The 25196-nt window shown below is 54.4% G+C and overlaps 1 protein-coding gene across 4 annotated transcripts; it reads right to left on the bottom strand.

The window, feature by feature from the left end:
• Nucleotides 1–2: 2 nt before the first annotated feature.
• SLC12A4 (solute carrier family 12 member 4) lies at nt 3–24084 on the bottom strand. 4 transcript variants are annotated; one of them, XM_037041455.1, is made up of 24 exons: nt 23878–24084; nt 19085–19179; nt 17531–17662; nt 12423–12569; nt 12284–12338; nt 9201–9331; nt 7659–7900; nt 7297–7511; nt 6619–6783; nt 6442–6540; nt 6097–6154; nt 5562–5736; nt 5021–5139; nt 3526–3624; nt 3210–3329; nt 2899–3003; nt 2467–2635; nt 2027–2222; nt 1752–1921; nt 1530–1661; nt 1343–1450; nt 960–1147; nt 717–850; nt 3–555 (listed from the first exon to the last, which is right to left on the bottom strand). In XM_037041455.1, exons 1-24 carry the CDS (start codon nt 23990–23992, stop codon nt 464–466), a joined length of 3261 nt encoding a protein of 1086 aa, XP_036897350.1. In that variant the 5' UTR covers nt 23993–24084; the 3' UTR covers nt 3–463. The 4 variants fall into 4 exon arrangements, with proteins under 4 accessions (XP_036897350.1, XP_036897351.1, XP_036897353.1 ...); XM_037041456.1 differs by lacking the exon at nt 23878–24084 and adding an exon at nt 22289–22559; XM_037041458.1 differs by lacking the exon at nt 23878–24084 and adding an exon at nt 19493–19910.
• Between the last annotated feature and the right edge of the window lie 1112 nt (nt 24085–25196).

Raw genomic sequence — 25196 nt, 5'->3', positions numbered from 1 at the left:
AGGCCCAGAAGTACACAATGTTTTATTGAAAAAAGGCCTCAGCTGGCTGGCTCCATTAGGCTCAGCTTGGTGGGGGTCCCTGCCCACAATAGCCTGAGCCAGCTCTTCTGCAGGCAGGCTGGGTAGGACCCCCTCCCTTGTCACCCTTCTCCTTTCTGATGGTGATATCCCAACAATAAATATTCAATAAATAGCATTCCTGGGCTGGCTGCCTTCAAACCCAATGTCAGCCCCCACCAGTCTTCTCCAGCCAGGGCTGGCCTCCAGGGGTGCTGAGCGGGGAAAGTCCCCAAACTTCTCAGGGTCCTTGCAGGACCCTGGATCCATCTCCATTGCCAGGCCTGGGCCCAATCTCCACAGCAGGGTCCAGGGCAGGACTGGGCAAAGCAGGACTGGCAGATGCATGCTGGGAGGGGGTGCTACCCTGAGCACCTCCAGTCTAGGCCACAAGTCTATATCGGGCTCAGGAGTAGATAGTGATGACTTCACGGCCACCGCCACGAACCAACAGCACCCGCTCCAGGCCCTCGGTCAGCACCTCCAGGAACTCCATGTCTGTAGGTCGTCAGGTCAAACAAGCGGCACCAGGACCAAGGGGAACCCAGGGAAGTTTGGCCCATCAGTCAGAGCTGGGGTAATCTGGTATTCCCTAGCCAGAGGCACCCACACTAACCTCACATGCTGGCCCCACTGCCTGCCTCTCTACAGAAGGATACAGTTCTCATCACCCTCACTGTTCTTGGGTGGGCCCGGCATGTTCAGTAGGACCAGGCGGGCGTCGTGGGAACGTGTGACAATGACTTCATTGAGCTTCACGGCAGTGTGCATGCGCCGCACATTGGATTGGTCCCTGTAGGTAATATAGCTGATGATGGGCCCCGCCCCTGGCCCACGCACAGAGCTTGTCCACCCTCCACCCCCAGGCTCCAATGTGGCTTGGTCTGTTTTGTTGTACTCACGGCTTAATATGCACCAGTTCTCGGAAGTTCTCAGGGGCGTGGCTAGGGTCCCAGGGCTCAGCTGCCATGTACTTATCCCGTGTCCAAGTCATCTGGATCTTGTCAGCCCCAGCTGCAGACTCATCCTCCTCGTCTGAGTACAGGCTCTCCAGCCTCAGGGCTGAGTGCCGGTCCTTGACCAGCTGGGCCTGAGGGAAATCAGGAGGCAGCCTCAGTGCCATGGGAACAGAGGGCTGGGCTGGCCCAATGTGACCATCTGGCCTTAGGGGCATGGGCACTGACATAGGTAGGGCTGGGGCAACTCATTCTGATGCCCCCATCTGATGGTGTTTCCAGGGGCCTGACCCAGCCACCCACCCATGCCCTGAACCAAGGCCACTGACTTCTCGCTCCCGCTCTGTCTTGGTTAGCCTCATCTGCCGCAGCATCTGGGACCTCTGCTCCATCATCAGTGTCCGCTCGTAGGTATATGCAGAGATGTCACTGTTGTGCTGGGGAGAGTGTGGGCTGTGAGGACTGGGCTGTGTGGGACAGGGTATCCACAGGGCCACACTGGGGTGGGGGACTCACCATCTCCACCACCTCCACCTCCGCCTCCAGGCGTAGGTGGTACAGAAAGATAGCCAGGTCCTTCTTCATCTGGATGCTGTTGTCGTCCATCTGGGCCACTGTGAAAATGCGCATCCGGCACTTCCTCCAAACCTGTGGCACCGGAGCAGAAGGGTGTTACAGTCACACCCCGTATCTCCAAAGGCCCAGCCGCTCTCACCCGGGCCCATCTCCCTGGCCCACCTTGTGCTGGCGCAGCAAGAAGGGTAAAAGCATGAGCATGCCACCATCATGCACGATCCACCACACGTCGATATGACCCTCCAGGTAGCGCTCATGGTTGCTGGGGTAGAAGGCAATGTTCTTGGGCACAAGCAGGGCCAGGTGGGCAGCCGTGGTGCAGCGCACAGTGTCTGGGGAGGATGGACACTGCTGACTGCCAGCCTACAGCCCTGCTCTCACTTGAGTTCCGGCCCCTGTCCCTCATGGCTGAGCCCAGGCCCCAGCCCCTCACGCACCAATAAAGGTCTTCCAGGCACGTGGGTCCTCACTCTGTCGCCAGCCATAGGGCCAGCCCAGCACCACGGAGTTATGCCTCATGCCGCCCAGGCCACAAGACTGGATGAGGTGGGCCAGCCCCTCACGCACCTTGTTGGCCACTACCACCTGGCAGAAGCCCTTTACTTTCTCAATCTCCATCATGTTCTTGATTGTCTGTGGGGAACATAGCAGGTCCAAGGCTGTCATCATCCCCTTTGCTGGGGTTGGGGAAGGGAAGAGGCAAGCTGCTCACCCAGGGGCCGTGTTTTGTAGATGGGACAGCAACACCCATCCTTGCTCAAGCTCTAAGATGGCAGCATTGCTGTCCACCTGGCTGGCCAGAATTGGTCCTCCCTCTGTGACAGCTGCAGCGGGGTGCCTCTAGACCGCTCAGCTCCCCGCCCCCTGTAGCAGGTACCTGCTCAGCAGCCTGGGCCTCGCCATAGCTCTCCAGGAAGCTTCCCTGGATGACAGAACCAACAATGGTCAGGCCCTTGCCCGCCTTCAACTGGGAGGCAAAGGTGAGGAGCCGTGGGTACTTCACGTGAAGGTCCTCGTCTAGTTTCAGCAGCACCAGCAGCTGAGGCCTATAGTGGCCAGACGGGGAGGAAGCGTGAGGCCAGGGCCAGACGTTTCCAAGGAGCCCCTTTTCGTCTCCCCTTCTCAGCTCACAGGCTGGCTCAGGTTTGGGGAGCAGAGATCCCAGGGCTCAACAAGCAGGATGGCACCCCTGGCAACCCCAGGATGGGAAATGGGGACCAGGGAGGGGAAGCCAGCAACTCTCAACCGTCCTACCCTCAGTGCCCTCAAGAACCTAGAGTGGCCTTTGCCATTCTGGGCATGAACTCACCGCCAGTTCTTGGTGTGAGGAGGCCCCTCCTCTAGCCGCAACAGTGCATAGCGGGCAGCACTCAGGGACAGGCCTCGGATCCCATCACCCCACTCCTTCTCAGCCCTACAGAGGCCACCATAAGCTGGTGAGCCCATGGTCCCACCCAGGGGATTCTGTGCAGGTGTAAGGGTGATAAAGGGGAGCCAGACCCTGAGTCACAGGCCACCAGCTTCAGCACCTATGGTGGCCAGCGAAGGATGGTTCAGCTCCTCCCCTCCCCACATACAGACCACCTGCTTGCCCCGATCAGGCGGCAACCCTTTACTCACCCTTGGTACTCAATGTACTTGTAGATCATGCCTGCAATGAGCATGGCAACCAGGGCATAGTACCAGGAGGAGACGAACATCAGGGCCAGGCAGAGGCTCATGCCCAGGAAGGACAGCGCCCTGCACCAGAAAGTGGGGAAGAGCCAGAATCAGGGAAAGACCAGTATGGCCCCAGGCCAAGCTCCCCAGCCCCTCAATTTCTCACCAATAGCAACTGCAGCCCAGGAAACTCAAACGTCATCCTGAACAGGGCTCCTGGCTTCCCCAATAGCTCTTATGTCAGAGGACTTGGCTCAAGGGTCCAGCAGGTGCTCACCAGTGATAGTACTTGAACCGGGGCCGCCAGTTGGGGGTCCTCAGGAGCGTCTGCACAGCACAGGCCAGGTTCACAAACAGGTAACACATCAGAAAGAACCTGCGTCACAGGGGTTGGTTGCTACAGAGTGGCCTCCTCACTGGCCAGGTATCTGATGTCCCTATTGTGCATGGGCTGAGCCAGTCTTCACAACCTCACAACACCCACTCCCATGCCTGCGGCAGGCAGGGCTACTGCACAGGTGTGTTCAGAGCCAGGGCTTAGAGGATAGATAACTGTGTGTGGGCAGAGGAGGTGGGGAGGGGACAGCAGGCAGCGGAAAGAGTGAGTGCAGAGCTGAAAACAAGGATGGTACTGAGCAGGGCTCAGTGTGTGGAGACAGCTGGATAACATTTGGGCCCCCGGCCTGGGTGACCAGTTGGATTAGAGGCTGTCAGGGATGTGGGGAGGAGTGGGGAGGGGGAGGATAACAAGGGCCACTTTGTAGACATGGAACTGGAGACACTTGAGGGATATTGTGTGGATGTGGCGAGGCCTGCGGCGTGAACCCTCCCGGAAGATGGCTGAGAAGCAGAGGCCTGAGGGGAGGGGCAGCAACTTCTACCCTCAACTGGCTGGAGAATGGCAGGCAAAAACGCAGAAGGACTTATCAGAGAGGGCAGGGACCCCCGTGAGGGGGAGTGGTCAGTCCCATCAGGGCTGCCCGAAGGAGTCCATGATATAGGCTGAGATATATCCTGTGGCTTAGGCAGTGAGGGGTCACCACCCAAGACGACCAGCAAGAGCAGTTTCAGGTGCGCACTCTGTAGGTGGGGCTGGGCAGTGGTGCGGGGGAGGCATGTTGGGGGGACAAAAGTTCACTGTGGCCTGACTGTGGCTGGGGTGGGGGGCTGCTTTGCAGGGAAGAGAAGCCTCTCAGGCCTACAGGCTGAGTGGGCCAGTAAAGGGTGGTCCCATCATAACCAAACAAGCAAGAGGGAGCATTGGCAGTAGGGCAAAATGTGTGAAGTGTGACGGAGTGGGCCCCAACACTGGTAGGAAGTAGTGAACACAGGGACCACAGGGACCGTGTAAACTGCCACATGCTGACCACCTCCTGTAGGGCACTTGCAGGCTCAAATGTACAGCTGATACCAGAAATTTACAAGAAAACAACTTTGAAGACAGACAGATGGGGCAGTGGTGGCTTCATCAAGGTGCCAGGGCCCAGGTGCTTGCCCTGTCCAGGAGCAGAGGGTGGCCACCTGCCTGCTCTGGGCGTCTCCCAGAGCGAGCTGTTGGGTCTGTTGGTGTCTTCTGCATACGTGTCAGGCTCTCTCCTGAATGCAGAGGTAGGCTGAGCTCTGCCAGGCACACACCTCCCCATACAGCCTGACATGTCTCCCAGTTGCACCCTCAACACCAGACAGGGTCACAGGGAGGTGCTGAGGACCCAGGCTTGGGGGTTCAAGGAGCCTTTCCCAAAACCATCGCCCTGCCCTGGACCCCAGCTCACATGGATAGAATGGGGGCCACCATGTCAAGGGAGGCGATGAGGATGCCCAGTTCAGCGATGAGTGCTGTCAGGAGGAGTGCCCATGTTGGTTCACCGTTTGCCTTCCCATGGCCAAATACCTGTACACACCAGGGTCAGTGGGGTCAGAGAGGGAAGAAGCTGGTCCCATACCCCCATTCCACACCTTGAGTCACAAGCCACAGCCTGGCCTCCAGCCTCCCCAAGTCCCTCCTCTGGGGCTCAGGCCACATCCATGCCTTTCCCAATAGGTTCCACAGGTTTCTCTGCCCCCCTACCTCTCGGGGCCTCTCTGCTCTGAGTGAGCAGCAGATTGGCCACCAGGATTCTGGGTCCCAGTCACTCTGCCAACAGCAGGGCAGAGCCAGAGTCAGGGCAGCTCTCAGCACCTCCTCATGATGGCTTTGTGGCCCTGGGGTCACTATGCGCCCCAGCAGAATATAATGCATCTCTATCCCCTACCCTCTAGTCTGTGTGAGGGGCCAGGAGCACCCAGGCTGGGAGAGAGTACAAAAAGGCTCACCCGGAGGAAGGGGATGATGTTGTCCTTCGCAATGGCCTGCAACAGGCGTGGTGCCCCAGTGAGGCTCTGTAGACCGGCGCCACAAGTTGAGAAGAAGGACCCGATGACAATGACCCAGGGCGAAGGCCAGGCCAACGTGCCTACCACTAGGTTTCTGCTGACACCGTCACCGTACCTGCAGGGGCCAGGCTTAGGCCATGCTACGTGCAAAGAGCCCCGCAAGCCCTGGGTGGGGCCGCCAGAGTCAGGGATGTCGGGGGTTAGGAGGGATAGCTACGGTGGGAAGAGCTCTCACTCTTCAGCACTAAAGTCCAGTCCACCAGCCCCTATCCTTTCTCCTAGTCCCAGCCCTATTCTGATGTCACCATTCTCTAAGAGGCAAAAGTCCTGGTGGGGCCTGACCCACCAGTGGCACACACTACCACTGGCAAGCAGCAGCCTGAGGACATATGCGGGACCATGTGCTCAAGGGGGGCTGGTGTTGGAGTCGGCAGAAGATGAGCCCCTGCCACAGGGAGGGGCCCAGCTCACTCACTTGTCCCGTAGTACCACGCCCTCGATGCAGGCACCAAAGAGAACCACACTGCTGAAGTCTGCGGCCGCGTCAAGGAAAGCCGGGCCTCCACTGCCACTGCTGTCCCCCTCCTTGCCCACACAGGACCCACGTGCCCCTCACACTAGCCTTAGCCAGGACCCAGCTGGGGCACCTACAGCTGAGGGTTTTGTGTTGTGCACACACTTGAATGGGTGGTGAGTGTCAGGGGAAAGGTACACATGTACGCATGTGTGTGTGGCGACTGGGCAGGACAGTTGGGGACTGAAAAGAAGGCAAGCACCTCTTGCCCTGCTCCCTGCTGGCCCCAGGCCTGGGAAAGGATACACACAAGGGAGGTGGTAACAATGGCCAGAATGGTCCCCACCGGGATGGACTTCTGGGCGTCGCGGAGGTCGCCAGAGCGATTTGAGCCAGCCATGATGCCTCCAAAACCAATGAGATTCTCTTAGGGGTTTCCCCAGGAGAGTGGGCAGGGCTGGGTGGGTGGGAAGAGGGGCTTACCTGTCACAGAGGGGAAGAAGATGCCAACCAGCACGGTAAAGGATGTGGCAATGTCAGCCACCACGTACAGGGGCAGGTTCTCCTTCAGGCCGAGGGCATCTGTGGAAGGCAGCCCGTGCTTCTCCACAACCTCACCCTTCTCCAGGTAGGTGCTCCACAGGTTCTCTGCAGGGGCAGTGGCATCATCATCCCCGCAGCCCTACTTACTTCCCTGGGGCAGCCCGACCCGAGGCTGCAGATGTGAGGGGCCCTGGGGGCTGAGTGGGGCAGCTTCAGCCACAGGGAAGGAGCTGTCTGGCTAGAAGCCTGACAGGCAAAGGTTGCTGAAGCCAGAGCCCTGTCTCTGCCTGCCTCTTAGACAGAAGCCCTTTATGGCTCCTGGAGAATAATCCCAGGCAGCGCCAGGGGCTGGTGGCTGGGGAGAGAGGGGCTGCCAAAACTTTCTGGGGGCTTTTGCAGGGCTGGGACACTGGCCAAACAGGCTCTGTTCACCCGAAACCTAGCTGCCAGGAGCCAGGCTGAGAGGATAGCACTGGGCCTGGAAGGCAGCCAGGCCTGCTTCCCATTTGTGAGTTAGCCACACAAGGATGGCTCTGTGATTCACTCTCCTTCCATGCTCATTCCTGCCTCCTGCTTGGCCTATGGGTCAGGAGCAGGAGGAAAGGAGTGAGGACGTACCCTGGAGCACGCTGGCAGCTGCACCCGGGATGCCAGGGATCTCGGTCACATTGTTGAACAGGAAGTAGGGGTCACAAGAGTCAGTGGTAAGGTTGGAGCTGTGGCAGAAGAGGTTCCATAGCCGGGTGGCCACTGTCTCATTATCCACCATGGCTGTCTTGGCGCAGATGTCAAACTGGTCCCGGGACAGGGTCCTGTTGCCCAGCATGCATACTCTGCAGGGAGGGGGAATTATCATCACTTGCTCAGCCTGAAGTCCCAACCTGTTTCCACCCTGCAGCCTCCAGGACCCAGGGCATCAAAGGCCTTCTATTTGGGAAGGATGTCAGTACACCGCCCGAAAGTATTCCCAGGTTACTTACGGAAACACAGGAGGGTCAAAAATAGACTTGATGCCCCCCGCATAGATGGAGAGGATGGAGATGATCACACAGGCCAGGAAGAGCGAAGCAAATTTGTTCACATACTTGACGCCAACAAACACCACCAGGGTCATGAAGGTTAGAAAAAGGGTGCCGTACACTCGCATGTTGTTCAAGGTGGCACTGGACGAGTCGTGAGTGCCTGTTGAGTAAAAAACGGCAGCTGGCGGGGCAATATATGTCTGAAACAAGAGACAGATACAGAATTTTCAATTTTCCTATTTAGAGAGTGAATCCCATCATTAAAAAAAAAAGCCAGAAAAGCCAGCCACAAAAGACCACTTACTATATGATTCCATTTATATAAAATGTCCAGAACAGGACAATCTGATTATGGACAGAAAGCAGATTAATGGTTGCCTAGGGCTGGGGGGAAGAGAAACTGACTAGCCTAGGTTTTCTGGAGTGATGAAAATGTTCTAAAATTGATTGTGATGACGTGTGCACAATTCTGTGAATACACTAAAAACCTTTACATTTTATACTGTAAGTGGGAAGTGAATTGTATAGTATGTGAGTTGTGTTTTAATAAAGCTGTTATTTAAAAAGGATTCAGACACAGGAGTCATCTCAAACAGTGAAGAGCTAAACAGCTAGAGTAGAACAGTCTGAGTGACAAAATAAATAATGACAGTACTGGACCACGAGCCAAGAATAAAATAAACACCCAGGAGTCCATACTGATATAAACACATGGTTGAATAAATAAGTAAATGGGGAAAAGGACGAATTTTCTTTACAGAAGAAACCCAAATAATAAATGCAGGGATGTGGAAACAGAAATAAAATACAACCTCCCCCCTCCCTATAGGGTCCACACTGCAGGCGAGGACCCGGAGATGGGAGGAGCCAAGCAGTTCCTCTAACCGGCTCCTATTGTCTGGATCCCTGAGGGTGGGGGCGGTGGTCACTTGTTACCCTGTGATCCCCAGGGGGTCCCCACCTCTTCTCCCACCAGCTGGGGCAATTCAGTGGGGAGTGGGAAGCTGCATCAGAACACACACTGGGCTCACAGAGGGGATAGTGACCTCCAGACAGGGTCCTGTGGCTGCTTACCCTGATTTAGGGACAAGGATAAGGTAGGTCTGTGCTTGGCACAGAAGCCTGGGAGCCTAAGGGAGACAGACCTGGCCAGAGCCCACAAATGTCTGGGAGGCGGGCTCTGTGCCACCACCAAGATCTGTCACTGAGGTAAATGCAACAGTTTACAGACACCTGCCATAGCTGAAATGGGGCCCAAGTGATTGGAACATCCAGAGCCAAGGTGAAGGCAGCCAGGCTAGGCCCCTTCCCTGAGTGGTCCAAACTGGAAAGGGATGGAAGGGAAGACTGGCTTGAGCAAAGAACTTTCTCCCTTGAGGAGGCCACCCACAGTATAAGCCCCAACCCTGGTCGGAGGTGAGGGAGCACGCACAGCTTGGGACTATTGGAAAGGGACTGCTTGGACAAGACCAGAGCTGGCCAGGGCCTTGTGTGACTCACCAGCAAGATCTCAATGGCCCCCAGGATGTACATGGCCGCTGCAAATGTTGTTCCCAAGTAGAAGCACAGGCCCACTGCACCTCCAAATTCTGGCCCCAGTGAGCGGGAGATCATGAAATAGGAGCCCCCAGCTACAACAGAGAAAGTGTACACAGGTCAAGGCTGGTTCTTCTTCAAGGGGGTCTCCGCCCTGGCCTCTCACAACCACCCAGAGGGACAGGAATGAATTTTCCCATTTACAGATGAGCAGAAGGATTGAATGACTTGCCTAAGGCTGAGGCATAGTAAGTGGCCAGGCTGGAGTTGGACCTCACTCCATCGGATGCCAATGCCCAGTGCAGGCCAGTGAAATGACTATGCTAGGCAGTTCTAGGTCTGCAGCAGTACCTAAGTGGCCTGTTGTCCCCCAGCTCCCTGCACTTAGGCCAGTCCCCACAACCTCCACTGGCTGGGCATGTCTTATCTCACCACACCTCATCCCTCCCAAGGACCGTGTCTGTTAGTCTGATCCCTCCAGACCAGGGCTGGAACTGTGTTTTGTCAAGTTTTTTGTCCCTAGGGCCCAGCACAGGGCCTGCCACTGGGCGAGTTTCCGTGGCTACCCCTCCTGCCCTGAGTCTGTGCTGCCAGCAGAGCCTAACACCCCTGGCGAGACTGACAGAGACAACACTGGGCCCCAGGGCCGGTAAGGGTGTGGGGTACGCTGCAAGTTGGATTTGCTCCTGATAAAACATCTCTGGTGAAAGATCTGGGAACAGGGGTCAAGAAACTTTAAAATGGTTAATCCCTGCCCTGGCTGGTGTGGCTCAGTGGATTGAGTGCCAGACTGAGAACCAAAAGGTCCCTGGTTTGATTCTGGGTCAGGCCGGGGTTGTGGGCCAGGTTCCCAGGAGAGGGAGTGTGAGAGGCAGTCAGACATTGATGTTTCTATCCCTTTCTTTCTCCTTCCCTCTCCTCTGTCTAAAAATTAAATAAATATATTTTTTAAATGTTAATCCCTTTCATGCTGCAATCCACCTCCAGGACCCTCTCCTAAGGAAACTGCTAGGGGTGTGAACAGAGATTCGTGTGCAGGGCTATTCACCACAATAATACAACAGTGAAAAAGGAGACTTCAAGAGTAGAAAAATAATCACAATTATATAATACACTATCAATCCCACTTAAAAAAAAACAAACTTTCCCCAACATTTTGGAAATACACACACATAGAGTTTGGGAAAACAATACATCAATATTTTATAAGATCATAAGACCATGTACCAAAAGGCTAATAGTAATGAATTCAGAATAGTGGTATTATGAGTACATCTAATTTTCCCTTCTACATTTCTGTGCACTTCCAAGCCCTCTTATGGGTAAACATATGTTGCTTCCCCCCCTACTATTTTTACACTAATTTTAAGAACACTGTTATTTTATTTTTATTTTTTTTAAATAAATTTTATTTATTTCTCTTTAGAGGGGAAAGGAGAGAAGGAGAGAAATATCAATGTATGGTTGCCTCTCGTGAGTCCCCTGCTGGGAACTGGCCCGCAACCCAGACATGTACCCTGACTGGGAATCGAACCATGATCGTGTGGTTCACAGGCCCACGCTCAATCTACTGAGCTATACCAGCCAGGGCAAGAAGACTGTTATTTTAAAAAAGGATCCAGCCCTGGCTGGTGTGGGTCAGCGGACTGAGTGCCGGCCTATGAGCCAAAGGGTCGATGGTTCCATTCCCAGTCTGGGCTCATGCCTGGTTGCAGGCCAGGTCCCCAGTAGGGGGTGTGTGAGAGGCAACCACACATTGATGTTTCTCTCCCTATGTTTCTCCCTCCCTTCTCCTCTTTCTAAAAATAATTAAATAAAATCAATTCAAAAAAGGATCCAACCCTGACTGATATGGCTCAGTTGGTTGTGTGTCATCCCGCAAAGCAAAAGGTTACCAGTTTGATTCCTGGTCAGGGCAAATGTGAGAGTAGTGAGTTTGGTCCCTGGATAGGGTGTGTGGGAGAGGCAACTGATAGAGTTGTTTCTCTCCCTCCCTTTTTCCCTTTCTTCTCCCCTCTCCATGATAAATAAAAACTTTATTTATTTTTAGAGAGGGGAGGAAAGGAGGAAGAGAAACATCAATGTGTGGTTGCCTTTCATGCGCCCCCTACTGGGGACTTGGTCCGCAACCCAGGAATGTGCCCTGAATGGGAGTGGAACCAGTGACTATTTGGTTTCCAGGCTGGCATTCAATCCACTAAGCCACACCAGACAGGGCTAAATAAATAAAATCTTAAAAAATAATAAAATAAAAAGGATCCAGACACAGACACAGGAGCCAAAATGAATAGCTAAACAGGTGAAGTGGAAAAGTTCAAGCAGTAAAATAATAAATTACTAGATTATGATTCAAAGAATAAAATAAATATCTGGGAGTCCATACTGATATAAATACATTGTTGAGTAAATTAATAAACAGGGTCTCTGAAAACCAAGTCTAGCCCTGGTTGGTGTGGTTCAGTTGGTTGGGCGCTGTCCCTCAGGGTCTAAGTCCACTGGTTCGATTCCCGGTTAGGGCACATGTCTGGGTTGTGGGTTCAGTACCTGAATGGGGAGCATAAGGGAGGCAACTGATTGATGCTGCTCTTTCACACTGATGTTTTTCTCCCTCTCTTCCTCTCTAAATAAAATCTTAAAAAAAAAAAAAAAAAAAAGAAAACCAAACCCAGTGTCATCATCCCTGCTGAAACCCTCTGCACTGTGCTATAATACATGGTGTGGACCAGACTCCTTGGCATGGGCTACCAGGTGCATCCTTGTCACCTCTTCTAGCAGCCTCAGCCCCTTTTTATTCTTAATATTTTATTTTTTTGGTGAGGGAGGAAGGGGACACCTACCTAGCCAGCCAGATCAGCCAAATCAACCCTGGCAATTAATGGGGTGACAGAGTTGCAGTCATGCAGTTACGTGATGCAACTGTCATGGATTCAAGGACTAAGACCCCACCAAATAACTGCTTTGAGGGTGGGAGCAATGAGTGTTCTGGGGATGTCAGTATGGATTCTGGACCCACTACCCCCGACAGGCCCAGTGCTGCGCTCACCTACCTGGAACCACTCCATTGGTGGCGATGGCGCTCATGGAGATGGCCGTCAGCAAGGTCTGTGGGAAGGAGGGCCTACGTGAGCAGTTCAGCAGGGAAGTCTTGGCAGGCAGCCATGGCCCTGCTCCAGCCCGGATACTCACACAGCAGCAGCAGATCAGCACAATGAGGAGGGCCTGCAGCACGCCGGCCGTGCCCACCATCCACGTCAGCCGCAGGAAGAGGATCACCCCGAAGATATTCTGCAGGCAGGGCAGGTACACCCCCATGAGGGTGCCCATGCTGGGTGCCTGTGCAGCAGGAGGAGTGGGGGAGACAGAGAGCATCAGAGGGGCCCAGATGCACCACAGAAGGCCCCAGCAGTCAGTCACTCAGTCACTCAGCAGTCCCCAAGGGTTCTGCAGAGAGCAAATTGCAGAGGTGCATCCCGAGTGGAGTCCTGGGGAGCACAGGGGTGGGGTGACACTAGCATGTGTACGTTGACTTTTTTATGTATGAAGATAGTTTGGCACTGGGAAGGTATAAAGCCTGATTCATTTCAAAATGCCACAGGTGGGCTTTGGAGCCTCACTTCCTCTTCAAGGTACTGCCCCCTTTCCTTCCTCTTTTCTTGTAAACTTCTGGAGAGAGGTCTGTCTCACATCTCCACCTTCTCCCCCAGCAGGCCCCATATTACCCAAGCCAGAATCTAAGAGTTTGTCCTTGGCCTTCTGTCAGTCCAAGCCCCCGCTCCAGTCCAGGTGGACACCAAGTTCTATCCAGCGGGCCTCTCAAGCTGCTCTTAGACCAGCCTGCCTTCCTTAGTCCCTCGAACCTGAGGCACTATGCCTGGGACAACTGGATGGCGCCTGCTGGGCCTGTCAGCCTCTCCACACTGCTGCCTTCTCTGCTGCCAGAGCAGGGTTCTGAAAACCGAGGCCAGTGTCATCGCCCCTAGAAAAACACCCTGTACTGTCTATCCTATAATCCACAGCATGGGCCAGACTCCTTGGTTTGGGCCACCCAGTGTGCCCCGTCCCTTCATTGTTAATTTCAGTCCCTGATAACACAGGTCTCTCAGAGCCTGTGAACCACCACATGGGCTGGACTCTCCCTGGGAGGGTCAGTCCTGACTCACTGCCTGGCACACTCCTCTCTAGATAAACCTTCTAAAGGGTTAACTGTGTTGCCCCTTCCAGGAAATTCCTCTGGGTTGCCTTAGGTAGAGCTGGCACTTCCTCTTCCAGCCCCTCAGCATTCGATATACCCTTCCATCACAGCGGTCACTTACAGGTCATGGTAACTATTTACTTGAATGTCTCGTGACCATACTGGGGTAGACTTAACTTGTTCACTGTTGTATCACCAGCAGGCCCTGCAGTTGCCCAAAAGGTGCTCCTGCACCCAGTGAGTGGTGCCTTGGAAGGCCCCTAGGACAATGTGTTGGGGAAAACCTACACAGAGTAGACTCAAGGTTGAAGAGCAGATTAAGGGGAAAAAAATACACTCACACATATACATACATGAGGTCTGTCCGGAAAAAGTCCAGTAATTAACATAATGAGACTGGTTTGAGCAACATCGATGTAACCTGGCAGCCAAGGAGGGTGGACTGGAACGTGCATGTGTGAACAATGACAACTGCACTGTACTAATCAGTGGGGGCAGTGGACACTGTTGAGGGAGCATGTGTACTTTGTGGCTGTCACATTCGAAATGACTGAGCAAGGAAAGCAACAAACTTGCATCAAATTTTGCTTTAAGCTTGAACATTCCTCCACAGCAACTATTCAGATGATTCAGAAGGCTGCAGCTACGGGCAACTGGTGATTGGTAGCTTCATCAGGACAATGTGCCTGCTCATGCATCACGTTTTGTGTAGAGTTTTCTGGTGAAACATGAAATGACCAGGTGACTCAGCTACAGCCCAGATTTCACCCTGTGACTTCTGCTTTCCCCAAACTCAAATCACCTTTGAAAGGGAAGTGATTTCAGACTGTTGATGAGATTCAGGAAAATGCGTGGGGCAGCCAATGGTGACTGGGAGAACTGTGTGAGGTCCCAAGATGCCTACTTTGAAGGGGACTGAGGCATCATTGTCCTGTGTACAGTTTCTTGTATCTTCTTCAATAAATGTCTCTCTTTTTCATATTACATGCCTGGATACCTTCTGGACAGACCTTGTACATAAAACACAGGCAACAGTGTGGTAACAGCCAGAGGGAAAGGGGGTGGAGGGGTAGGTGGAGGTGGGCAAAGCGGGGGGGAAATGGAGATGGAAAGAGACTGCTTGGGGCAATAAGACAAGATGCAGCGTACGGATGATATTTTGTTGAGTTGTACACTTAAAACCTGTATGGTTTTATGAACCAATGTCATCCCAATAAATTCAATTAAAAAAAGGGGAAGGTGCAGGTGAAGAAGGTCCAATGGGCACATGCAGGCGGGATTTCCCAGCTATCTAAGGGCAGAATAGTGGCCAGCCAGAAGGCCAGGCCAGGGGCTGAGGCACAGAGGCAGGTCAGGTGAAGGTGTCTCCTAGAAGAACTGAGTCCCCAAGAGTGTAGCACGGGGTAGTGGGGCTTAAGAGCTTCCACCAGAGCCCTGGCAAAGTCTGCGGTCCTGGAACTGGGGTGGGAGAGAACTGTGGCCACAGGAACTCCTCTGAAGGGTCCAGGTCTGGGGCAGGATCTATGTGCGGCCTGAAGGACCTCACAAGGACCTGAGTAAGAATGAATGTTTCCTCAAAGTGTCTTGCACTGTGTAGGTGACAGATATACCTCATCTGGGCTCTTAGAGCCCTTTTCAGAGACCCTGGACCACCTACTGTATAGCAGCAGCTCCCAACCCCACCTCAATTCTAGGCTGAGTCATTCTGGAAAAAATGCAGTGTGGGGAAGGGCAGGGCCAGAAATGCTTTCCACATCTCCAAATAACCTCTGGCAGCCTCAGAAGGTCACAAGGCCAGAGCCAAGTGCAGTGGCTGCTATGGAGAGGCTACGTAGGGTCTTGGCATGGTCTGACTGAAGGCCTGCCCTTCCTGCTTTAAGCCTTACTTTTCTGTGGCCCAGCTCAGAGCCACCCTGAGTAAGGACCACAGCGTAATGGCCCCAACCCCCTAGCCTCCCACTGACTCACTGTAGACTTGACCAGGCTTCTCTTTCCTTGATGGAAAAATCACTGAACCTGGGATACTCAGGCACCCTCTCACATCCTTACTCTAAGGCTAAGTGGGCTGGACAGATAAACTAAGGGTGGACCCCAGCATCCTCACAGGCTCCTCATAGGGCCAAAGGACGATACCCCTTTACCAACCTGGGCTTCCTTCCAATGCTTGTTGAGGTGTGCACTAGCTTTTCTTTTTTCTTTTTAATTAAAAAAAGTTTGCCTTGGCTGGTGTGGCTCAGTGAATTGAGCGCCGGCCTGTGAACCAAAAAGGTCACCAGTTCAATTCCCAGTCAGGGCATGTGCCTGGGTTGCAGACCAGGTTCCCCAGTTGGGGGCGTGCAAGAGGCAATCAATCAATGTATCTCTTGCACACTGATGTTTCTCTCCTTTCCCCTCCCTCTAAAAAGTAAATAAATAAAATCTTTTAAAAATAAGTTTATTTAGAAAGCCACAGAGGCAGAAGAAATGGGCTCAGGAAACAAGAAGGGCCCTTGGAGCTTAGGCGGGAGAAAGGTAATGACGTGCGTATGGGGAAGGAGGAGAGGGAATGGCACTGGTGTGCTCCCGGAGAGGGAGAGCCATCTGTACTACAGCCTGTCTTAGGGACTTTTTTACTCCTAGCCACAGTTCCCTGGACTTGGCCTTAAGGGACAGGGAAGAGGCACCTACCCAAAGATCCTACTACCACATCAGGCAACAACCTAGAGGCTGAGACCTCACTGCAGGGCTGAACAGCCACAGATAGCCAGGGATCTCTGCTATCTGCAGTCCAGAAAATGCCAGCAAAATCTCCACCAGCAAGATATGTGCGGAGGTCAGATCTGTGCGGCCTCAAGATCTCAGCTGCCCTCTCTGAAGTGTGGGCTGATTTGTCTCTCACAGAGGCAAGGTGAGGGGTGCACGTCAGCCTGCTCTCCCTTCTCCCCTTGGTTCACCCCAGCAAGGCCCAAAACTCCCAAGAAAATCCAAGGCTGGGAGCCCGGCTTATCCCAACCAAGTGCTCTTTCTGCTTGTGCTGACCTCCAGCAAGAATACTATAGCTAGCACCAGACCCACACGCCCCTTCCAATCACAGCCGCTTCCCAGATCTCAGGGAGTCAGTAGGTAAACAAGGAGGGCTCCTTGCCCAGCCTGCAGTTGGACCAAGTCCCCTCACACAAGGAAGCTAAGCAAAGATCAGCAAAGTCATACACCAGCTGGTGTGGCTCAGTGGATTGAGCACCAGACTGCAAACCAAAGGGTTGTTGGTTTGATTCTCAGTCAGGCCACATGCCTGGGCTGGGGTGCACACAAGAGGCAATCACACACTGATGTTTCTCTCTCTCTTTCCCCCTCCCCTCTCTAAAAATAAAGAAATGAAATCTTAAAAAAAAAAGACAGAGAGAGAGAAAAACGAGTCTGAAGAGCCAGAGGCCTGGATAGGGACCAGCAGCCCCAGGAGGCAGTGCTATGCTCCTATCCTCCCCTCCCCACCAGGTGCTCAAGGAATCTTGGAGCGGTCTGCCGATGACGCCAACATGGAAAAGGCACGGAAGCATTTGGTTACTGGCTCTAGGTCACACAGCCCCAAGGGGCAATCATGCTCCTGGTTCCAAAGGTAGCACACTCATCCACCCTGATGGGATGCTAGTGACTGGCCTTCTACATGGCTGCATATCTCACAATAACCTCACAATAAAGCCATGAATGTGCCCCCCCCCCATGTTACACATCAATCTTGGGTGGTTCAGTCATCTTAGGCAAGTTACTCGACACCCCTGACACTTAGTAACCCCATCCGTAAAATGAGCATAAGATTCAGCACCTGCCTCACAGATATGTTGTGATAACTTGCAGGAACCCAGGATTATGCCTCTCACAGAGAGGGCTGAGTAAAGGCAGCCGTCCTTCTTGCTGTCAATTCTGAGGGCCTCCTTGGCTCTCTGCCCCCTTCAGCCCTCAGTCCCCTTGAGGCCAAGGGGCTCAGTGTCCATCCTCCATGCACACCACATCTGGCACCCACTTCCCCTGGGATGTTCGCAACCACGCAGGGAACTCTGCCAATTCCGTGATGTTGAGTCTGTCTTCCCAGGAGTGCCCCCTCTGCTGCCCTTGGCCAGCTCACCTTGGACGTCCTCCGGCGGGTACCCTCCCCACTTTCAGCCTCCTCATGCTCTTTGGCGCCCTGGGTGAGGTTGGTGTAGCTGACAAGCTTGCCCAGAAGAGATGATACCTTTGGGCGGATGTCCAGCTCTTCCTGTAAACAGAGCCACAGGGCGGTTTGGCAATGGGCCCAGCTGGCGTCAGGCTACCTATGTGTAGCCAGCAGCCTGGCCTCTGGCCCCTTGCCAAGCCCTGAGGCAGGCCTGGGACTGATCACAGCTCTTGCCTGGGGAAGCCTACACCAGTCAATTGGGCAGGTGTGGGCACCACACCCCAGCATTTGGCACTCAAAGGCACAGGCTAGCAGCTGCTTCTCTCTGCCCCACCTTAGCTACAGACACTACCAACCCATCTGTGAAATCTACCTGCCTCAGGAGAGAGCACAGGGCAGGACATGGCTGGCAGACAGGAGAATGACACGCTTCATCCTGCCTGTTCTGCCTGGCCACCTTCCAGATATGAGTGGGCCACTGAGACCCACATCTGCCCTCAACCCTCCCACAAAAAAACTGCCCCTAGTTACTTCAGGAAACCAAGGAAGTGAGAGAGGATGTCTGGGACAAGTAAAGTCTCTCTTATTTGCTCAAACCCGGATCCTTCTAGATGGCCCCCACTCCTAGTCCCAGGCCCTGAGAGTAACCCACTTTAATCCCCAAGGCGGGAGGGAACCTGGTCCCCTAGCCCATCCTCAGGTAGAGCCAGATCAAGGTCTTTGTTGCAGAAACTTGCTGCTCTTCCAAGTCAGGAGGCTTCCCAGAGCTCAGACTCCCCACCCCCACCCCCTACCCCGGGGTCTATGACTTCTCCAGTGCCATGCCTCTGCCTACCTATGCCCACATCTAGTCTTTGCCCATCTGCCAGCTCTCCCTTAACCCTACACATAAGCAGGAAGTGGTTCAGAGTAAAAAGTGAAGATGCAGGTCTTTGGGGGGCATGAGGACACTGAAGAGCCCATGGGACTCCCATGGGGGCAGCTGAATGCATGGGTCAGAGCTTAGGGGCCTAAACCAATGCCCTGAATACAGATCCAACTTCTGGGTTTGAGTCTGAAAAGGATAAAATTCAAGTTCAGAGGCACAAACTGGGAATGTTTCCAGGGAGGGGGCAGATCCAGTGAGAAGGACCGAGTCTTAGTGAATTTGAGGGGGACAGGGTCGGAAGAACCAACCAGGAAGGACAAGGAAGAGCTGACAGGGGAGAGAGGTCCAGGGCCACAAAAGTCCTAGAGTGAAGGGAGAAGGGAAATCCTGAGGCGGTCGCCCTGTTGAAGCGCCACAGGGAAGTCAAAGGTGAATATCTCCAGAGGTGGTGACAGGGTGGGGTTGTGAGTGGCCTCTAGGAAAGCGTCCTCAGTTCAAATGACCAAGGGAACCATAGCCTGGTGGCCAAGAAGGTGAGACAGACGAGGGGAGACTGGAAGAGGAGCCAAGACATAAAGAGGCACAACTGTCCAGCCTGCCTTCTTCGTGATGGCTTGGGTCCCTACAGGCCCCTGCCCACCCATGTCTTTGACTACCTCAAACAGCGCCAGGTTCCTGTCATAGTATTCGCTTCCTCTGGAAGCCTCCAAGGGACAAAGGAAAGGGCTGCTCTCTCTGTGGCTGCCATGTCCTGTGGAGACAGAAGGACAGAATCCCAGTCAGGGACGACCTCCCGAGTCCTCAGTGTGCACTGCTGGCTCCCCAGCGGGCCAGCCCACAAAACATCACCTCTGTGGAGCACTTTGGGAGCCAGCGCTAGCAGTTTTCCCATCAAATCCACCAGTCCCCGTGAAGAACCACAGTTGTCTGAGTGGCCAATTACCAAAACGCAGCACAGGAAACTGCAGGAAAGCCCCAAACCTGCTCAAGCACGTGTTAACACCCAGGAGCGGAGCCAGCTGGGAGGGCCCTCAAATCCCGTTTTCCCAGCCCAGTTGGAATACCCAGTGAGATGGGGGCCAAGGCTTTGGTGTCTTCGGGGTCTACCCAGGTGCTGCTTTCCAGGTAGATGAAACCACACAGGGCACCTTCAGCCGCCATGCTAGTTGCCCCACCATGCACTGGGCGGGGCCTCCCGGAGGGCGGCCAGGGGCATGCTGGGAGGAGGGGCAACTGAGCTCTCCAGAGAGCGGAAGTGGGGCCGAGATGCTGTCTGGGGTCTTGTTCGGAAGCCCGGGTGGTTGGTGTTAGGATTGCGCAGGGACTGCCGGCAGGAGTTGCTGGTTGGCCCGCCTGCCTCCAGGTCCCGGAAGCTTGCTCAGACTAGGTGTGTGGCTGATGTGTCCCCTAGGCTGGTGAGACAGTGCCTCAGTTGCAAAGAAACCTCGTAGAAAAGAACTAGACGCACTCCCCCCACCCCCACCTTTTTCTTTAATATGCCTGCCTCGACTCTCAAAACTTGGCTGATTTCTCTGGCGGCCCGGCATTTGCACTCTTTCCTGTTTTCCAAGCTGTCCCTTGTGAGGCTCAGTAGATGGCGTTCCCAACTTCCTATCAAGGAGACGGAAGGCACCAAGTAGTCCTTTTCTAGTCGCTGAGTGGTTGGGTTTTGTTTTTTCTCCCTCCAGTCTGGTAGCTGCGACAGTGGCTGGAGGCCTCACAGCAAATGGAAAGCTGACATCTTGGTTCAAAGAAGTCAGATTGGTGTTGCAGTGACTGGCAGCAGTTCAGGCCTGATGTCAGCAGAAGTGTCCTCACGGACCCTGACTACTCGGGTATTCGGGCCATGCACTGGCCCTCTCTGGTTTTGTGAGGGCTACCTGCCAGCCTTTTCTGGTTAGTCTATAATTTCATGTCTCCTGTTTGCAGCTAAGAATGCTGAATGAAGCATCCTCCACCATCTGATACATCCTCTTGCCATCGGCATGAGACATAACTTGCCTTCTCTAAGCCAACAATTACTCAGCAGGTGCTGCACTGTGGATTCTTTATTACCCAAGGAGACTGACAGGTAAAGCTGATGACAATTTCTGGGGCAAAGTCTCTCTTCCTTCGAATAGCACATGAAAACAATACCTCCTCCAGGAACCTGAACTCTCTGTGTCTAAGTGAGCCAAGCAGCTCAGTCCCACGAGACTCAAGGCTGTGTGAAGGCCAATACCAATGACATACTTGACAAAGGCAGCAAGAGGTCAAGCCAGCCCACCAAGCCATGTTAAAGCCATGCGGGGTCACATAAGCTCCTTGGAAACCTTTTAACATTTGCTGTGCCCCTGATGCTTGTTCAGGACCAGGATAAGGAGCCATGAGAAAAATCTGAAAACCCAGTAACTCTGCCTGTTACTGATGGCCCCTCAGTGAAAAGTGTCTGAAAAGTAGTCTTGGATTTTTATGGGGGAAATATATATATATATATATATATCCCCTAAATAAGTCAGATGCTTCATTTCGTCAGAAAATGGCAGCTATTGAGCTCATCTTTGTTCCCTTTCTGCCTTGGCTGCCAGGAATCTCCAAGCTAAATTTACTCCTTAGATGCAGTCACCAAGCCCTTGCCCCATTCCTCTGCATGACTTTGATCTTTCTGAGGCTAAGTCCTTCGGGGAGACACCAAGGGGTGAAACCTGCCAGCAGAGGCATTGCATCTCTTCTGGTCCTTTTGTGAGGCTGGTTGGAAATATATTATAAGTTACTCTAACCTCACACACTGCAGTCTGCCTCACCACTGTTGCTTTGTCCCTCTGCGGAGACCGAACTAGTATCCTGAAGACTCAGAGCCAGGCAGGAGGCAGTTCCCCAAAACTGGCGTGGGTGGTCCTCTAAGACCCAGCAGATCCCTTGTCCCTGCAGCTATGACTCCAGGGCACCTGGAAGCCCTTCCAAGGGTTGCCCATCGTCCTCACAGCAACCCTCCAGGAGATACCCTTTACTCCTTTTTAGTAGCAAGGAAAGTAAGGCTCAGAGACATGCAGAGGCAAGGTCACCTGGTAGAAGGGCCAAACTTAGGTCCCAGAATCCATTAGAGCCAGGTAGGAGCTGAGCCACAGGTTTGCTAATCCTATTCTAGTCCTCAATCCATCCCAGGATGCACCCAGGGCGCACATACCCAGGGCTCTTGGTGCTCAGATGGCTGGCACCCTGACTTGGATTCCTGACCCTCCCTCTCTGTGACCCAGGGCAACTTGCTTACCCTCTCCGTGCTGACTCGGTCTCCTTTTCTATGAAGTAAAGATAGTAACACCCACTCTCTAACTGCCTGGATCAATCAGAAAAGGGGCGGTCTGGTGCCAGACACCCGGCAGGCATTCCCTGGAGTTCCCTAAAGCCTCATTTAAGGGCAGCTCCCACGGGGACTGTGGGAATATGTGTGTGTGGGTGGGGGTGGGGGGGCGCTCTCAGCAATGTCTGGGTGCCTGTACTGCCCTCGGCTATTCTAAAAATTCCAGGGCAGGTCTGGGCATGCCTGCCAGGCTGAAGCTGCTCAGATACCACCTGAAATCCCTGGTGAACCAGAATATGGCCTGGGCCTGGGGGCTGCCTGTGAAGGACCCATATATGTGTGTTCCTGGCCACAGCTGTGAGCACACCAGCTGCAGATGGGGATCCAGATGGCACTCCTGATCCCTGTGCTCACAGGCATCTGCCAGGGGTACTAGAACCTCTACACTGCTTGGAGCAGAGATGTGGGCCTTGAGAAATTGAAGCTCCAGGCTGGGGATATCCCATGAGATGGATCTAAGGCTCATTGTGTGTGTGCCCCCAACCCTTTGCAGCCCCTACCAAGAGGAATCATCACTTACCAGGGCGTAGAGTGTCCCCCATTCCGCAGACACAGTCAAGGTCTGACTGAAAAGGAGTAAGAGGAGGAGGGGGGATGTGGGAGGAGCTGGCCCAGACAGGACGGACCTGGCAGGACTCAGCCAATGTGGCTCCAGGTCCCTCCTGTCACCCTGTGAGAGGCCAAGGCGGGGCCAGAGGCTAGGCTCAGCTTTGTGTGCCCACTGGTCCAGGCTGATCTTAGGGATGCAGTCCAGCCCAGCCTCCGGGAGAGAAAGCCTCCCAGAGCTAAAGGGAGCAGGGGTGCTGGCTCCTGCTCTGACCACTGGAACAGGGCACTAGGGGTCGGGGCTGGGGTCTGTGCATGAACATAGCTGTCCAGCCTGTAAAGTCCCATGAGATCCCATAGCCCATGCCAGTGATCTGTGCCAGCTTCCCACATGGTGATTGGGTGACTCACATATAGCCATCACCCACCCACATTGGGTATGGATCACCTCAGTCACTATCACAGACAACACGGAGCTAGGTCAAGATTGTATCACCTGGCACATGCGACCACACACGTATTCTCTGCATATCTCCATCATGGTCAGTCACAGACACAGGCACCTGTCATCAGTCATATCACCATTCTCATCAGTGACACCCTGCAGGAAAGTGGCCATGAAAATGTACTACCCTGGGGCCACCTCCACCCTGTGATAAAGGCTACACACTCGCACTAGCACATACACACGCATATGCCACTATTCATGCAGACTCGCACTCCAAGAATGGGCCGTGCAAAGACAGCCACCTGGAGGCTCCTCTTCAGGCCCGGTTCTAATACCTTGGGTAAGAGTTAGGGTGCGGGAGTCTCTAACCCTGGGTTTGAGTCCCCTGGTGCAAACTGTATAACTGCTCCCTGTCTCAGTCACTCCTTCCTAAGGGTAACAAGGCCTATCCCTGGGGGGAGTTGGTTTGATTAAGCGAGTCAATTCACATAAAGCACCTAGACGAGCCTGACTCCGTGTGAGTGCTCCTCAGCCGCTCACTGTGCCGGCAGATCTAAGAGGGGATCAACACGAGACGGCGCACAGGCGGTCACGCACAGACCCCCTCGGCAGGCATGCTCTTCTACAGCTGGCCCGAGTTCAGGAAGGCACAGGAACGGGGGAAGGGAGGGGAGTCTTAGGGTCAGAGGCAGTGAAGCACAAATGGGGAGGCGAAGAGACAAGAGGCTGGAAGCGGTTCCCAGAAAGTAAAAAGGCTGGGGTCCGAGCAGCGGCTACGCTCCCAGTCCGGAAGGGCCAGAGATGGAGGCTCGCAGCTATTCTTGCGCCTAGCGGCCCGAGGGAGCCTTTTTCGTTGGCCACGTCTGCAGCCCCCGCCCGCGGCCAGTAAGGGAGGAGTTGGGCTGGGGAGAGCGTCCCGACTGCGGGCGCGCCAGGGCCCAGGAAAATCGTGTCCGCGCTCGCGGAGCGAGGGACTGGGAGCGGAGGCGCAGACTAAGAAAAGTTGGGCCCGCATCGACGTGTGCGCGATAGGGCCAGGTGTTCTGTGCGAGCGCGGGGCTCCTTGTGGCCCACTCCCCAGTCCCCGCCAAGGCCCCATCCGGGCGCGCCCTCACCGTCAGAGTCATCCCGCTCGGCGCGCTCCCCGTAGTCCACCCAACTGAGCCCCTCGAGGTTGTCATAGTCGCCGCGCCGCGGACCGTCCACCGGCACCACGGTAAAGTGAGGCATCGCACGCTCTCGGCCTTGCCTCTCCCGCTGTCCGGGCCGCCAGCCCAAAAGTCCCCGCCGCCCTGGGCAGGCGCACCCCGCCCGCTCGCATTCCACCCCGCTGCGCTCACTTCCTCCGCCCGCCCCCCGGGCCGCCCCTCGGGGGCGGGGAGCAGGAGGGGCTGGGCCGGCTCCTCCCCTAGGGGGCTCAGAGGAGTGAAGCCCCTCCGGAGTGGTTGCTCCACACCCTAAAAAGGGCCTGGTTGCTGTGTGACCTTGAGTGAGGAACTGCCCGCTCTGAGCCCCAGATGTGGTACTGTAAAACGAGGAAATGTGCTTCCATCTCTTGGGGGCTGTTTGAGGGCAACATGAAGTGGGGCGCGGGGTGCCCTGGCCCTGCGCTCTTGTGCCTAGTAAACTTTCAGCGACATTTCTGTGACTCGGGAAAGGGAATGATTGGCAAGATCCGCCCAGGATTGCGGAGATCTTCCCCATCCTTCCCAGGGCCTTCCACCATTCCTCGGTACCCCCTATCCATTTCCATCCTGTCTCCCACCTCTCCTCCGAGTCCCTCCCGGTAGAGGCAGCTGGGGATTCTGGCTCCTTCCCCAAAGGCTGCTTCCTCCTCGGTAGAAAGGACACCCATCCCCCCGCCGCCGGTCTTTTTTGCCCCTCTGGGACGCCACATTCAATTCTTTAGGCAAATTCTTCATCTTAATTTTATCTTTTACTGTCTCACTTCCTGAGGGTTCCTTTACCCAAATCGTTTACTTATTTGTTCGTACTTTTTCTTTCACTTTCTACACTGCTTCAGATGACTTACACAGTCGGCTTTACTTCAACGTCTGTATCTTCCTAGGTGCCCTTGCAGTTGCTTCTCTGTCAGAAAACCCCAGAGCCCATCTTACTTGTCTGTCTCGGTTCTCCCCTGTAGGGCTCACTGAGTTTTAGAACATCAGACTCGGTGGTGTCCTCCCATCCAGCCTTTGACTGCCGCCTCTTCCCATCCTGCAGCTCTGGGGCAGAAGCAAGAATCAGAGTCCCTGGGCCTTGCAGGAGGACCTCTGAGCTGACCACCACCCTGGCCCCTACCCCATAGTCATCCCAGCCAGGGCCTGCCCACTTCACTTCCTGTCCCTCAGGCTGCATTCAACTGCCCACAGCAGCAGTCTTCCGAACTGCTTGCTTTCTCCCCCTGCTCATGGTGGAGAGAAAGCCCAAGCTC

Source organism: Sturnira hondurensis, unplaced genomic scaffold (genome assembly GCF_014824575.4).
Source record: "Sturnira hondurensis isolate 20B ecotype Veracruz unplaced genomic scaffold, ASM1482457v3 Scaffold0003090, whole genome shotgun sequence".
Lineage (NCBI taxonomy): Eukaryota > Metazoa > Chordata > Mammalia > Chiroptera > Phyllostomidae > Sturnira > Sturnira hondurensis.
Note: the sequence above shows the minus strand (reverse complement) of the source record. Positions and strands in the feature narration are given on the sequence as shown.

What these genes read in the sequence shown, in the direction of transcription:
- SLC12A4 (XM_037041455.1), bottom strand. Translation starts at nt 23,992, where the DNA reads ATGCCTCACTTTACCGTGGTGCCGGTGGACGGTCCGCGGCGCGGCGAC. An exon ending in CTTCTTCCCCTCTGTGACAG is followed by an intron (nt 6,541 to 6,618) that starts GTAAGCCCCTCT and finishes TTGGTTTTGGAG; the next exon opens with GCATCATGGCTGGCTCAAAT. An exon ending in GTGGCCCCCATTCTATCCAT is followed by an intron (nt 3,625 to 5,020) that starts GTGAGCTGGGGT and finishes CCTGTGACGCAG; the next exon opens with GTTCTTTCTGATGTGTTACC.